The 16,484-nt window shown below is 39.9% G+C and overlaps 1 protein-coding gene across 1 annotated transcript; it reads left to right on the plus strand.

The window, feature by feature from the left end:
- Positions 1–2,988: 2,988 nt before the first annotated feature.
- c4h19orf44 (chromosome 4 C19orf44 homolog) lies at positions 2,989–14,959 on the plus strand. The gene is made up of 10 exons (XM_022217289.2): positions 2,989–3,447; positions 4,916–5,077; positions 5,864–5,985; positions 6,100–6,613; positions 7,905–8,274; positions 9,143–9,222; positions 11,511–11,964; positions 12,050–12,139; positions 12,939–13,105; positions 14,728–14,959. The coding sequence occupies exons 1-10, from the start codon at positions 3,328–3,330 to the stop codon at positions 14,815–14,817; spliced, it is 2,169 nt and encodes a 722-aa protein (XP_022072981.2). The 5' UTR covers positions 2,989–3,327; the 3' UTR covers positions 14,818–14,959.
- Positions 14,960–16,484: the final 1,525 nt, after the last annotated feature.

A 16,484-nucleotide genomic window follows, 5' to 3' on the forward strand; every position in this document is an offset into this window, starting at 1 on the left:
ATCACTCTTTCAACAGCATTTGAAAATAACTAGTGAAGTTTATTGACTACTTCTATATAAAAATCTTCTTTTTCTTATGGCAGTAAATAGAATTAAGTACACAAAGCCCCGGCATAATAAAGGATCTCCAAAAGCTAGACGTGAAAAGTGTTTTTGATCCACAGTTTTGAAGTGCCACATTGTAAATACAATTATCTGTCTGTACTGTCACAATGGAGAACACAAAATAATTTACTATCAAAGATAATTGCACAGATGCTGAGCACTTCAGTTGAAGTTTGCACTAATGATGTAGTTAAAGTCAAATTGAGCCACCAAAGAAGAGAATCAAAACAGAGACTGAAGAAGAAAACAGAAAACAGGTACCTCTTTAAAAAGAAATTGTTTTCATATGGTCATAACCAGACTGTGCCTTTAGGTTCCTAAAGTTTCATTTTCCTACTTCTAGGCAGCAGCAGTTGGTAGCATAGTCTTTTGCTATGTAGATGCTATGAAAATAGCTTTTCAGTGTAGGTATGACAGTAAGATGATTTTTGACCGTTTATACTTGGGATATTGTAAAGACTTCAAAAAACTAATCCAGAGAACAGTTGTATAGTCTGACTCCCTAGACTTTAAGTCTGCCATTTCCCCCATGCATTTCATATGGGTTTTCCCTCTGCTTGTCATGTTTAAAAATTGTCTTCACTGCAAAAAACAACAACAACCTCCAAACAACAATTCATACACTTGAAATTGCAAATGTTGCTAAAGATGTGGATTGTGCAATAAAGCAGACCTGCTGTGAAAATATTTTAATAACAGCACTCCCCTGCCTCCATGAAAATGTTCCAGCAAAAGCAATTTCCTGTCACTATTTTGCAGGTGTTCTGTCACTGCATCCTTTGTTTAGCTTTGCTAAACAACTGAGATTAGTTTAAAGAAGTAAAAACAAGACAGAATGATTTTTACACTATGGCAGAATGATAATGAGGTGCAGCCAGACCATTCTGATGCTCTGACAAAGAGAGCTAACATTCGTTGAGTACCATAACCCCAGATCTATGTGTAGAGATGTAGCTTGAGCACAAGTATCTCTGTTTATTGATTCCATCTGTTTTCTTCTACTCATCCAGAGTCAGGTCACGACAGCAGCAGGTTAAGCAAGGCATTCTAGACATCTCTCTCCCAGGCAACTATTATAAGCTCCTCCTAAGGCACCTCCAGGCATTCCTGGGTCTGGTGAGATATGCATCTTTACATATAATTACTATGTCTACCCAGGAGTCAGGTGGTTTTTGATGCCTCCAAAACACCCCGGAGACATCTGAACCACCTTAACCTTTCTACACGAAGGAACTGCGACTCTCCTCCCAGCTCTCTCCATGAGTTTGAGCTCCTTGCTTTATCATTAGGGCTGTGCCCAGCCGTCTATTTCATTCTTCTGGTCACCACCTAGAGCTTGTGACCATAGGTGAAGGTTGGAACATAGTAAATCAAGAACTCCTGAGAAATCTGAGTAACATTCCCAAATGGTAATTTAGGCCCAACAAGACCCTGTCTAAATTTATTCTGAAAGAGCCTTAACTGCAGGTTGAGTGGTCACCAGGAAGCAAAAGCTGCAGGTATAGAGTCTGTAGTGTCTGACATGAGATATATGTTTTCTCTACAATAGTTCCGGGATGTTTTCGTAAGATTTGGGAATCTGTATGCAGGAGAGGCGCTTCACAAATGATGATGCAAATGATGCAACTGTTGCACCTATTGTAGTGTAATATTTTTTGGGTACGATGTGCTAAAAGTAAAAGATGATATCATTATGGAAAATGCTATTAGACTGAAGACCAGAGTTAAAAAAAAAAAAGAGGAGAAAATACATCATGATGGATATCCTAATAATGACTGATGTTTGATGGTATGATGTGTCTGTTGAGGACACATACACGCACAGCTGGAAGGTCACAAAGTATAACCTACAACTTTGACATGAAGATAAATGTTTTGTATAAAATTACATGTGGCATACTCAAAACACACTGGTGTAAATTTATGGTATTATAACTTTTACAATATATTAGAAACATAACAATACCTAATGGTATAATATGCATGAAATCTTTCACAAAATAATAAGGGTAAGATGCGGAGCAAAAAGTCTGAACATGTCTGAGCCTGTTCTCTGTAAAACATGACCTAATGATAACTTAATGCACGTGTCTTCTGTAAAGTAAGATCTAGGGTGAAATATATAACCTGCCCCATGATCTGACCAGAAGATTTAGAAAAGTATAATGGTGTCAGAACTGCCACTCCTATCATACATCCTTAAGGCGTGGAAAAATGACGCTCACAGCATAAAAGATGGTACACAGCTCAGTATCTTCACTTCTTCTTGGGGTGTTACCACTGCTGAGAAATACTCCTGGATTTTTGGTTGTCAAATAACTCCTGCTGCCTCCGAATGCTGACTTCTCTTGGTGATTTTTTTTTGAAGATCTTTAAAAAAGCTTTTTAGACATTTGAACACAGTCACGTCATAGACTCTGGCCTTGATTTGTGATTTTGTTTACACTTCATCACTATGTTTGGACAGTGGAGTCCTGAAACTGACGGAATTATATGTTAAGTTCCCAAACACAAACCTACAAAAGTGAGTTTTGAATTCAGATTTGGAGAGAGACTTATCTGGCTGAAAGTCATCTCCCAAGCAAAATCCATGGTTGCTTGTTCCTGGTACTGGTTTCCTGTGTAAAAATAAGCTTCTTATTAAGCAATTAAGCTGCTATCAGCGGAGCTTCTCTTCTACTCTACTGATTTATTTGATTTATCAAGCAATTTTTTTCAGATGGGTTCATAAATATCTAGACTTTATGCTATAAATGTTTCATGAAAATCCCAGATGGAGGAGGAGAAACTGTTCTCAAGATTTGATGATTTGAGGACTCAGAAGTTTGAACAAGTTCCCAGATTGAGCTGTGGGGGCGCTAATACTTCGATAGGGAGTCGCTATTAATACAAAGAAGAAGACGTTACAAGAAGCTTATCCATGGAAACTAGGGACGCTTGGGAGTGCACTGTTTACAAAGCAGGCAGTGTTCGTGTAGAAAACGTATATAATATTAACTGATTTATGTTTACAAATTGATATTTAACGTCAGCAAGTCGTGAAGGACGTCACATTATTCAGTTAAAGTAGGTAGTTAGCTCGCTAGCATGTTTTTAGCCACTACCTAGCTAACTTTAATGCCTCTGTAACGCTGGATGAAACTTTCACAGACTGTGCGAGTTGCTGTAAAAAAAACTGTGTGAAAATGTAGCAATATTTTCGTGAAGAGCGTACATTTAAAGATGTGGAAACGAGGCGGCCGAAGCTCCGCTCTGGACCGAGCTCAGGCGCTGCTGTCGGCTAAGAAGAGCAGCAGAGGAGGCGCACAGAGCTCCATACAGGGCTCTTCAGCCAACACACAGGTACATACAGCAAGTGTCATGTTTACAACGTGTTGTCATGAAATGTGGTGTCATTTTGAGAGTCGTCTGTCCTCACACATGAAGGTAGTATTGCCTATCTTTAGCACAGTAGCAACAACACAGTTTATAAATGCTGAAATGTGTATATGTTCTTCACTCAAAATGATCCAAAATACATAAATATTATAGTCTAAATTGTACACCAAGCAGCCACAACATTAGAACCACTGACAGATGAAGGGAAAACCATTGATCATCTGGTTACAATGGCTCCTGTCAGTTGGGGGGATATATTAGGCAGCAAGTGAAGAGGTAGATCTTGAAGTTTATATGTTGGAAGTAGGAAGAATAGACAGTGTAAGGATCTGAGAGGGTTTGATAAGATGTAGTGGCTGCACAACTGGGTCATGGCATCTCCAGAACATTAGGTCTGGTGGGGTGTTCCTGGTACGCGGTGGATGATATTTACCTAAAGGGATTATAAGGAAGAACAACTACTGAGAAAAAACTGCCGAAAACCGTAATGCGGCTGTGATAGAAGGATGTCAGAACACATTGTACATTACAAGTTGCTGCATACGGGATTGCATAGCTACAGACCAGTCAGTGTAACCGTGCTGCCCCCTGTCCAACACTGAAAGCTCCAACAATGGACACACAAGCGTAAGAAGTGGACCACAGAGCAATGGATGAATCACATATTCTTTTACATGATGTGAATGGCCAGTGTGTGCATTTACTTGAGGAAGAGAAAGCAGCAGGATTGGAACAAGGCGAGCCGACAGAGGGAGCGTGATGCTCTGGACAATGCTGCATTCATGCTGATGTTGCTTTGACAAACTACCTCAAACATTGCTGCAGACCATGATAACCCCTTCGTGACTATGGCCTTCTCTAGTAGCAATGGCTTCTTTCAAGAGGATAATGCAACCTGCCACACTGCAAACATTTTTCAGTAATGGTTTGACTTTGCCTGGTCGATCTACGGTGGCCCCAACTTGTAACTTCTAAGACTAAAGGGATCTTCTCCTGACATCTGTGGAGTCCAGGCCTGGACAGCTCAGAGCTGTTTTGGTAGCATGAAGGTGATGTAGTACACAGCATTCGGCATATATTTGATGTTGTGGCTGATTGGTGTATCCTGCATATTATTTCACTGGATTGGACATTATGTTGCAATAATGTGTAAGCAGTGTTTGCATGCAGCATCAGGTAACATTTGGTGTAATTTTACCCCTTTTATATTGCAGTTTAATCTAAAATGATGCATCATAACCACACTGATGATGGGTTTTTATGTAAAGTCTGAATTTCTAAAGTAAACATTAAACAGTAATAGTCAGTCAGTTTGCTAAATCCAAGTAGATCAACAGATGATAGGAGTACAAATACAAAATAGCAATAGTGAAGTACATGTACTGTAAAGTGATTCTTAGGTAAATAAATACGCTTGTCTCCTTCTCCCAAGGGTTTTGTGGGCGAGTCTGTCAAAACCAGATCTGCTCCACCAAATACACACAATTTACTGTCTGATCTGAGTGACCTGTCGTCGGCGTCAGAGCGTGGAGCTAATGCTGTCAGATCTACTAATGCCGAGACGAACCATGGAAGAGAAGCAGATTCCAAAAAGGTAAACGACAACAAAGACATTACTAACTGTTCCTGTAACTCTTTGTGTGTGAATAATGGAAGTGTACACATCAGCCCTCTGAGCATTAGAGAGAGCCCAAAAGTGACTGTTGTTTAGCTTTGCAGTTATTATTCCACAAATCCACAAATCTTAAAAAAACTTGACTTTCTTTGATTTTCTTTCATTTTTTAAAAACAAAAATCTAAAAAACTGGAATCAACATGTACAACATTTTTCCAAGTATCCACAATTGTTCCCAATAAAGGATATTAAATGGTAACGTATTTTACTCCTGACACAATTTGTCTCAGTATTTGTTGTCTGTGCTCTGTGTAATCACGACCTGCAGTTCAGCCAAAAAAGTCTCTGAATTTTTGTGACTGTTTGTCACAGCTGAGTCACTAATGGCTTCTTAGTTGTGCACATTTGTATTTGTTTTTTTTTTTTTTCACAAAATCTGGTGTAAACGGTTTGTTTTTGGCAGATCTTTGAAGGAGACCTGTACAATAAAGGGATTTTTAGAAAATAACACAATTAAATGGTTGGACTTGGTTGATTGTTTCAATAGACCTGCGCATCACACATGATTAGCTCCAGGGCAATCAGAAAATTAAAATTTCGATGATTCTTTCCAGTTTTACAGTTCTGCCTCTGATAAATGGAGACATTTTGACAATTTAAAATGAGAGAGAGTGGGTTCTCCATTTTAGAGAGAATATAGTGGGATATCTAAGAGCTCTGTAAGTCCAGTTCTGTGGTGAACTTTGATTTGATTTCTTTGGATAGGATCTCAGGCCTCAGAGTTCTCTGGGAGGAGGCAGCAGGTTCTTGAAGAAGGTTCCACCACCAACAAACAGCAGCCAGTCACCTGTCAGGAGGAAAGAAAAACAGCAGGTGCCTGAACTGAGGTGAGTTCTGTGGATATAAAGAAAGAATGATGATGAGCACGTGAGTGAATAAAAAAAAACCTTGATTTATAGTAAATGTAATGTTTTCTTTATTATTATTTTTATGATGGTCAGATCTATGCCATCTTCCTTGCGCACCTCCCAGACTACAGCTTTGAATAAACTGGCTGAAATTGAGAGCCGGATCCGGAGTCGAAAGCAGACTCAGGATCAAACCAGACAGGGGACAAAACCTGCCATCAATCCAGTGTCAGACTTGGGACTCTCACCACGACCACCATCTATTCAGTCACCAGAGGCCCATGTGCAGCTCTCAGCACAGTCCAGCAGCGACCAGAGTCCGAGAGGAAACCGTTTCCTCAAGAATAAAGCAGCTGGAGCTATTGGAAGCACTGCTCCTGCTGTGGCTCCAAAGAGCCCAGGTGTTGGTGTCAGGTCCAGGTCCAGAGCTGCTAATCCTGTCAGCCCTTCAGCGGGTTTGGAGATAAAGTCAGTGAGAATAACAAGTGGTGTGAGTCTGGAAAGTGATGAAGAAGATATGAAGAAGCTGCTTGAAGACTCGCTAGATTCAACAGATTACAGCTTCTTAAAAGCAGGGAGACCTCCTTCCACGAGAAAGGGAGACAAGGTATGTTTCCGGTTTGAACATGGGGCTGTTTTCACTCCCTTTTTTATTTACAGCTGTGTGGTCTGATCTAATAGCCTCATGGCATAATCTTAACAGGCATGCTACAGAATATATTGTTGTTTTCCGGATAGTTGTGGCTAATATAAAGAACAGATTTCATTTTACAAAATGATTTCATTTTCTTTTGGATTTAGATGAATAAAATTCACATTGTCACCCCTTTCAGACATGCACCTTTCTGTTATTCTACCAACACCTGAGGATGACTCAGCGTTAATCTTACTATACTATATACAAACTTTAAGTGTCAAAAAAAGCAAAAAAACAACGTTTTAACATCTGTTATGGATGGAAATGTCGATTAAAATAAAAAATTTACTGAAGACAGAGTCTGTAACAGCTAATATTAATAAGACTCAACAATAATAAATTTAATCCAGGATTAGAAACTTCAAAAACCTGCAGCATCAGACAGCAGCAGGATCCAGATGAGTGTCTCCAAACAGAGAGAGAGCTGTGCACATTTAATTCATGTCATTATTGCTTCAAATCATTAATTACTTAAAACTATAAATTATCCCCTGCACTTTTGTTCCACATGAGTAAATATCTGCAGGTCTCTCCTGGAGATGCTAATATGGATCCTACTGTAGGTTTTAATAAAATCAGAGGAAAGACTACTACAAACAGCTTGAAGCAACAAACTAAACATCAGCCATTGTTAATGTTTTATCAAAACCCAGATTATATTCATTATTGGTGAGCCCCATTAATCTGACTTCCTACAGGTTCTGTCTTCTTTGCAGTAAAATTACATTTTTATGGAGATTAAAAAGTTGAATAGATGTCAAATTAGAGAGCAAAGTGAATGAGGATTGTGTTTTGTGATTTTGCCAGCAAACTGTCTTTTGCTCTATGAGATGTTTTTGCATCATTATTTCTGCTGAAGTATTGAAAAAGGCTTCCCTGAAGAGTTTCAGTCAACTCCTGGTAGTTGCTTTTGCATGCACAAGTGCTTTCTACACTTTGGGTCAATACCTGTTGTTTTAAATGCAGTTCAGGCTTGTGTTGAAAGTGATTCAGACATGTCATTAGGTCTGGTCTAATAAGATGACCATCGCAACCTTTACAGAAAAGTCATGAGTGTGCTCATTCACACCTGAAGCTGGTTTCATGTAATCGGCTGCTTTCATGCTCAGACAAATTGAAAACCTACTAATGTTTGCAGTTTGATGGTTGACAGATGCTGTTTTATCAGTTCAAAGCATGACTGTTGCTTCCGCTCACACAGATGTTCAGCCAAAGCAGTCAGAGGCTTCAGTCCACGCCTCCTCCTCCTCCTGCTGTTGCTGTCAGTCCTTCACCGCCCTCAGCATCACTTCGCTCCCCTGGATCTCCTCCTCATCGCAGTTCTCCTTTTCGATTCACCGGCCAGGCTCAAGCCCACTTCAGCCCCTCTGTACTCTCTCCATCTCCCTCCCCTCCCTGCGTCTCCCCCTCTCCTCCAGGGAGAACAGGCTCGTCTCACAAGATGGAGAGTCCACCTCTTTCCCTCTCGTCCATGTCGGGCCGCGGTGAAGTGCTCTCTCTGGAGGAGCTCTTCCCTGTTGGGCCTGGCACTGAAGATCCACACAGTGAGAAGAGATCAGTCTCTTCTGAGGGTGAGAGACCTCAAATGCTGCAACCAGGACTCATGTTAGTTGTAGTACTTAGTAAGATCAAGAATCAATAGGACTCAACAATGTTTTTCTCTGTGTTTGCCAAACTATAGCAATCCCTCAACATTATTATTAAATCATTTTCAATTACTTCTAAATAGAGAAGAGTACAGGGCCTTTGTTATTTTTTCAATAATTATGTTTTATTTTTCACTCCTCATCTCATGCAACCAAGAAGGACAACAAGGTACATAATTTATCCCTCTGCACAGCTGGAATAAACAGGACAACACAAATGCTTGACAAGCTAGCTGTAGATATAAAGATTTCATTTCTGTGCTTTCAGACACAGAGAAAGAGAAATGAAGATGTGACATTCTAGCTTTTAATCACCAGGTGGTTTTAATGCCTTTTTTTTAGCCTTAGTAGCTGCAGCAGTCTTAATGAGGTGAAAAAGAGTGATATATACAGCGCCCTCCATAATTATTGGCACCCCTGGTTAAGATGTGTTCTTTAGCTTCAAATAAATTCTGTTTTTTTCTAAATAATATAGGACCACAATGAAAAAAAAGAGGAAAATCAAACCTTTAATTCAAGTGCATTTATTCAGTGGGGAAAAAAATCATGTGTGCCAAAATTATTAGCACCACTGACGTTAAGACTTTGTACAACCCCCTTTTGCCAAGGAAACAGCACCGAATCCTCTCCTATAATACATTTTTCTACAATTTTCAGCGTGAGAGTATGCTTCTGCAATAAAAATTGAGTTTATGTTAAGGCTTTTAGTACATCTTAACCAGGGGTGCCAATAGTTATTTAGGGCGCTGTATTTCCCTGTTTTAAATTCTGTTGTGGTGATTCTGTCTCACAGATTTCAAGATTAATGTGATGACACTAGATGACCTTGTGCCCGATACCGTTGGATTTACTGTGGAAAAACAAGGAGAACAGGTGGGAAATATTTAAGAAGAGTGTTATGAAGTGAATTCAGAAGTCAGCTTTGTGTGTATTGTAAATTGCCAAATTAATTCCATTAAAGTTATTGTTGCTTAAAAGAATTAATAATCCATTATGAAAACATTTTACACTCAAGAGCAAACAACTGAGGTCATAAAATGAAATTCAAATCCAGTGTTTCAGTATTAGCTCATTTTGATTTCAGATGGAAAATCTGTTGGTTGTGTACTAAGGCTGACAGGTGAACAAAGAAAATCTTGATTGACTGAACGCTCTTCCAGCATCCATGAACTGGATGAGGGGTTTGCAGGTAGTCGAGTCCTCCTGCCATCAAAGAAAGAATCCTGAAAGGCTGTTTATGTGGCGCTCTTCTCTTCACGAAAGAGATTATCAGACTAGTAAGAATTTGGTCAAATGGGAGTGTGCTGGCCACACTTTAGCTCTGCTGTTTGCACGTCTACTGTACACAGAACAACATCAGAATTGATTTAGAGTCATCTTTTTATTAAGCCTCCTTACAAATTTAAATCCCATTTGTTTAACTTTAGCTCTGTTTTGAACTCAGCTGCAAACATCCATCTTTTTAGCCCCAAGCTGTGTTTACCAGCATGTTGCTTTGTCAGTCTACTTTGGGTGCTGCCTGCTGTAGCTGTAAATGTGGATAATGAGGGCACGGAGGCTGAACTTTAATAGTCGAGCTGAAGAGCATAAAACAAAATGGATGAGCTGAAAGATGAGAGGAGCTGCAGGGTTTTATCATCATCTTCTGATCCGTTGTTTGATAGAAGAATACTGATGAGCTCAGCCAGTCCGGGTTTTTGACTTAGAAAACATATGCTGCTGCCTGGAGTGCCACCAGAATTAAAGAAAGAAAGATTTTTTAATTGCTCCTGATTTACTTTTAAAAGTCTGTCACTAACATCTGATGTGCCTCTTAAATTGTTACATTAGCTGATTCTGAGAGGAGACTACAGAGAGACTGTAGAAGGACATTTTGCCCTCAGAACAGGACATTATTCTGCTTTTCCATCTCTGCAATTCATGTGCTCACATTGCTGTGAATCATATTAATAACCTGGTTACTGATGTTCCATGCAAACACTATAATATGATTCACACAGGGATAAATCATAACTAGGATATGTATAAATACTTCATGTGTGTCGATGTATCATACCATGAAATTAATGCAACGTCAATAATGTTGCTAGGCAACAAATTCAGGAATTTCGATGTAGGTGGTCTACCAACTATCTAAATCCAGATGTTTGCTCGTGGAATGACAGCTGTCAAGGTTGCCCCACTGTGTTCTACTAGAACCCTGAAGGCTTTAAGCCGCCTCATTAGTCTCAGCATTTTGTTATTTCTGGCGTTAATGAATCTCTAAATCCTGTCCGGATCCTCCTGTCTCAGAAGCTTCCCTCTGACATCCTCTCTGTGCACAGACAGTAGGGCTTCAGCCAACCATCATTTTCATTGCTGATTCATCTGTTCACTATTGTCCTAATTAATCACTTCATTTTTGGTCTATAAAATGTCTATTAGTGCCCAAGATAATGGTGTTTAATATCATTTCACTGTTGTAGAAGACAAAAGAAACCAAAATAAGTCAAGCTTAAGTAGCTAGAAACAGAATGTAGACATTTTTTACACTTAACAACTACTCAAATTGATTATCAGAGTAGTTGCTGAATAAAAGGCAAAGGCAAAAGTTATTTTTTTATTGTTTATTGTTTATTTTTAAAAATCTTTGAAAACCTGGAATAAGCATGAATGATTTATTTATTTATTTATTTTTACAAAAGCTGACAGGTTTTACCAACACTGGAAAAAATGAGGGGCCTCTAGACGCTTATACATATTTTACTATTTACATTTTCTTTTTTTTATATATATATAATTGTCACCTATCTGCTAGGTGTAAGCACAGCCTGCAGTTCAGTTAAAGACTCTGAATTTTAGTCGTGACTGATTGCAGAACTTTTAGTTTTTTTTACAGAATCTACTGGTAGTCTTAAAGTGGTATAAGGTCAAATAAAGGTATATTGGTTGAATGTTGTGATTTTAAGCTTGGATGTGGTGGTTTTATGTCCGACCGCCATTTCGGAGATAATTAGCTTAAGTGCTGTCGGAAAGTTTCAAATCTGAAAGTTCACTTTGTTTTACCGATTCTGGCTGATAAATGGTACCATTGTGGTACTTTATATACGACAACATGCCTTTCAGGTTTTGGGGTTTAGAGGGTAAAACTAGTGTTTCTCTTTCTCTTGCTGCCTTAACAGAGGGAATCCAAATGTAGCGCCCCCATTCATGGATCCCCAGACAGACATCAGCAGCTGCCGAAGCAAGAAGACGAGGTGCTAGACTACCAAAGTGACTTCGAGAATGAGAGCCAGACAGAGACAAATTACAGTGCCAGCCAGGTTTCAGAGCATCTACAAGGGGATGGAGATGAAGATGAGGTGTTGTCAGAGGTCAAAGAGGATTCAGAGGTGTCCCATGGGAGGACAGAAGATGATTATTCAAGTGCTTTCTCAGACACAAGTCGCTCACAGACCTCAGATCGCAGTCATATGTCAAAATCATTCAGCAGAAGCAGGGATTCGAGATCCTCGATGTCACGTGGCAGCTGGACTTCATCTCAGCAGATGAGGAGGAAGGCTTCAGGTAGAAAGGCTTTAAAGGAGGCAGCAGTACAGACACAGCCTGATCCACTGGCTTCCACATGGTCAACTGGTTAGTCTGCCACACAAGGTGAATGATTGGATTCAGGTACAAATGTGCTGCCTGTTTCTGACCTGTGGCTCTCATCCCTCTGTAGGTGTGGCAGCACTGGGCCCTGCAGTGGGCTTCAGCTACATGAATCCCATTCCAGCAGTCACTCCTAGTGTCAGTGCAGAAATGGTGGAAGGTAATAAAGCAGAACAAGATACAGCACTAGTACACTCTAAAGTAGGAAGTAGTCTCTACTGAGGTTAGGCTTTTTGGAGTTGAAACACTGATCACAGAAAATCGTATAAGCCTGGATCTAGATGGTAATTCTTCTAGATTATTGGAGATTTCACAAAGATGATGCAAAATTCTGATGCCTGCGGTAGGGCCACTTCAATTCTTTGTATTGCTGTAGCACCATCTAAAGGTGAAATGCTGTGTTTGCAGTCACTTACAGGGGGTTCTGTGTGTGCCTTCTAAAATCACTTTTACTGTTTGTTTTATCTAACCATCAATCAGCAATACCTGCTCAGAGGATTAGAGGGGCATCACTACATCACACAATACAGCTACAGAAAAATAATCTGCCCTACCTTAGGGTTTATTTTTTTAAAGCAAAACAAGTGAAAGCATTTTCCACTGTCAGTTTGTCAAATGAGACCATTTCATGTTTTCCTAAATGCACAATTATATAGTACTGGAAACTGAATATATTTTAGTTTTGAACTGTTGATCTGAAAAAAGGCACATTCATTATCTATATACCACTTAATCCGCATAAGAGGATTATTTTTATTACTTGAAGTCAATTTTGCTTCACTACTTAATGTTACTTGTAAAAGCATATAGCTGTGCTATGGTGTTAAAAGACCTAAGGAGTACTTTACAGATTGTTCTTTATTTGCTTTAAACCCTGCACAGACTTAGAGTCATTTTTAGCTTGATTCATGCCGCAGCTGTAGCAGTGACTTTTTTTTTGATGTGCGTTCTTCCATCAGCCATCAGCACCTTCAATCCAGCTGTATTTGCTCTCAATGAGATGTTGAAACAGCAGCTTGCCCTGACGAGGCGGTTCATCGAAAGCAGCCGCCATCTGCACTCCAGCCTGGTGAAGAGCCTGGAGCCACCGAATTACAAATACACCAGGCTGGAGGACACAAAGCAGGTAGTGTATATTCACCTGGCTTTTGGTTTGGCAGAGAAAATAACTGCAGAAGAGGGACATTTCCCCACTGTTTCTGTCTCTGCGTGATGGAACATTTACACCGTGTCCCAAAAGTTTGTTCTCCCCACTAGACAACATGTTTGTTTGTTTGTCACCAAAATGGGTTACACCTGGTTAATCAGGTACTTTTTGGTTGTTTCTCTGGTCAAACTGTCAGGTCCCAATATCTAAATGTCTTGCTTGATGAAAAAGCATTACACCCACAACCAAGTTTTGGAGGAATTATTACCATGGCTAAGAGTAAGGGCATAAAAGCTACTCTTTCAGAGTCTGAGATTTGTGCACAGGCCATTGCTCTTCGAAATGCAGGACAAACTTGTCAGCAGGTACCTCAGGCCGCAGAAGTGATGGCAGAAGTACAACAACGGAGGATCCATCAAAGACTTGCCTCGCTCAGGACATCCATCTGTCCTAACTGCAAGAGCCAAGGATCTGATGAGAAAGCCAAGGGTAAAAGACACCAGTCATGCTGGTGACTCAGTCAGAGGCTGAAAAATCTTGGAGATGTTTCTGAGAGCACTGTGCATCATTATTTAACAGAAACATTTGGGCTGAAAGCTTACAAGAGGCAATGTACCCCGCAACTCACCAAACTGCAAAAGGAGAGGAGACTGATTTTATCAACAAAGTACATAACTCTGACTCCAAAGGACTGGGAAAACTGGATTTTCTCTGATGAATGTCCTCTCTACTTATTTCTGACACCTAACAGCCTAAACGACCATATCTATACGGATGATCATGAAAAAGTACCATCTTCTGAGCAAGTGAATTTCAGTGCCCATAGTATGGTTTGGGGGCTACGTCTGCTTCAGGTCTTTCAGAGCTGCAGATTGTGCCTCAAGGTACCACTGTTAATGCACAGTATTATACTGACAACATTTTAGAAAAAGTACTACTTCCAGTTTTGGCCAGGAGGAAGAAATCGAGGCCTGTGACTAAACGGAAAATGTCTAACAGACGTTCAGAATTGGTATTTATGCACAATGGTACATAAGCCCATATGACTCAGCAATGGTGTTCTGATCATCTGGCTTTCTGCATAAGGAGGACCAAACTCCCTGACCTCAACCCAATCGAGAACTGTTGGGGAAGCCTGAACAGTCACATCTTTACCAGTCCACCACTGACTACCATGAAACAGCATAACTCTAGGGCTGTGTGGGAGTCAAGAAAAATAGAACCATCCACACTCAGAACCTCATATATTCCATGCCTGAAAGGATGAAAGTCGTGATCAAAGTGAATGGGGGAACTACTGTTTATTGATAAATTGATTATATTGCATATTCAATCTTTGAGCTTTGTTTTTCTGGGGAGAACGGACTTTTGGGACACAGTGTAGTATGACTGAATAATTATGAGATATAACAGTAAAATTACATTTAAAAACTATAAGAACCCTGACAACTGAATTTCCCTTCAGGGATGAAAAAAGTGATTCTATTCTATTCTATATTCTATTCTAATAATGCTTTAAGTTAGTATTAAATCCCAAATTCAAAAACTGTTAACATCTTTGAAACCCATAGATAAGCCACATTTCTTCCATCTATCCACAGCGTGTTCGCAAACACAGATCTCCCAAACTCACGATGGAGGAAGCCTTAGAAGAAGTGCTGCATGAGATGAGAGACCCCCACTGTATGTAACAGCTGGTACACCGGACACTTTGTCACGCTCTTCTTGTTCTAAGAGTTTTATACATATTTAAATACTATTTTTGTACAACAGGAAGAAACATTTTATGTTGTTTCTCAACTATAAAACGTGCCATAAAGACTTGAAGCGCTACTCCTGGTGACCTTACTTCTATCACAATACATATAAATGTGATCAGTAGCAGGGCTGCCAACTTGTGAGCAGACCTAAGAGTGAGATTTGGTTTGTGTGGGATGCTGACTTGGGGGTCTGGGGGCCCTCCCACAGAAAATTTTGAAAATTATTGATCATATTTCCTGCATTCTGGTGTAAATTAAGAGCATTTTGCCTGTTAAACTCTTATTATAGAGATAACATTGAGGAATATTAAAAAAACACTGATCTTAAAAAAAAAAAATCAGAAAAAAACAGAGCAAGGACAGGCAGTATTGAAAATGGTTCTTCATGTAAAATATGGATGAAAGTTCTGTGGCTGGATGTGCACAACACATTTCAGTATTTTCCATAAATATATGCATAATTGAAATAACTCCAGCAACCACTTTATAACATTTGTCTTGGAGGATTTTAATGCACACGCTCAACAGCTTCAAGTTGACCACATCAGCCAACTAAACAATAAAACGTGGGTTAGGGTTAGTGCATGTGTGTGTTTTCTCCGGGCACTCCGGTTTCCTCCCACAGTCTAAAAATATGCTGAGGTTAATTGGTTACTCTAAATTGTCCGTAGGTGTGAATGTGAGTGTGATTGTTTGTATGTGTGGCCCTGCGACAAACTGGAGACCTGTCCAGGGTGTCCCCTGCCTTCGCCCGAGTCAGCTGAGATAGGCTCCAGCACCCCCCGCGACCCGAGTGAGAATAAAGCGGTGTATAGAGAATGGATGGATGGATGAACAGAATTACAATCAGACACTAAACTCTCTATTAAATGTCAAAACAATCCATGTGACTCTAAAACCTCAACAGCTTTACAAACTCTAAGAATAAACTCTCCACAAGGATCCAAAAGAAGTTGGATTTCTACATGAGAGCTTTAATTATTCTTCATCTACTTCCTGAAAAGTTTGGTCAATAAAAAAGACAAAAACTCTGTATTCTTGTTTGTGAAACAACGTTGGTTGTCCAGAAGGTAAGAGTTCCTGTCCTGATTCTGTTAGAGGTTGAGAGAGAAGAACTTTATTGTCATTTGCACACTTTCATATACAACAAAACTAGTTTGAGCTGCCTTGCCAAAGCAAACTCAGTCAGGCTGCTGCACCTAAAGCGCACTGCTGGTCTTAGGAAAAGGTATAAAAAAAAAAAAGACATTTGGGATTGGGGTAGGGATCGCAGAGGGTAAAATGAAAAAAAAGGTTCATTAAACAAAATGAAGCCTCCAAGGTTGGGAAAATTCAATTTGAGAAGGAACCTGAAAAAAACCAAACCCGCAACAGGCAAAGCATGACATTAGACAAGGTTAACTGAGGTACGGGTGGAGGGTGGCATGAGAGTGTGTGAAGGGACTGAGTTGCGTGTGTCTCACGGCCAAAGCGTGAGAGTTGGCAGCCCTGCAGTAGTCAGTGCTGATCTGTATACTTTGGGCTGCACAGCATTTCATTTCACTGTGACATTACCATGTCCCCACCAGTCACATCGCACTTGCTCTTTGACGCAAGAG

Source organism: Acanthochromis polyacanthus, chromosome 4, assembly GCF_021347895.1.
Source record: "Acanthochromis polyacanthus isolate Apoly-LR-REF ecotype Palm Island chromosome 4, KAUST_Apoly_ChrSc, whole genome shotgun sequence".
Classification (NCBI taxonomy): domain Eukaryota; kingdom Metazoa; phylum Chordata; class Actinopteri; family Pomacentridae; genus Acanthochromis; species Acanthochromis polyacanthus.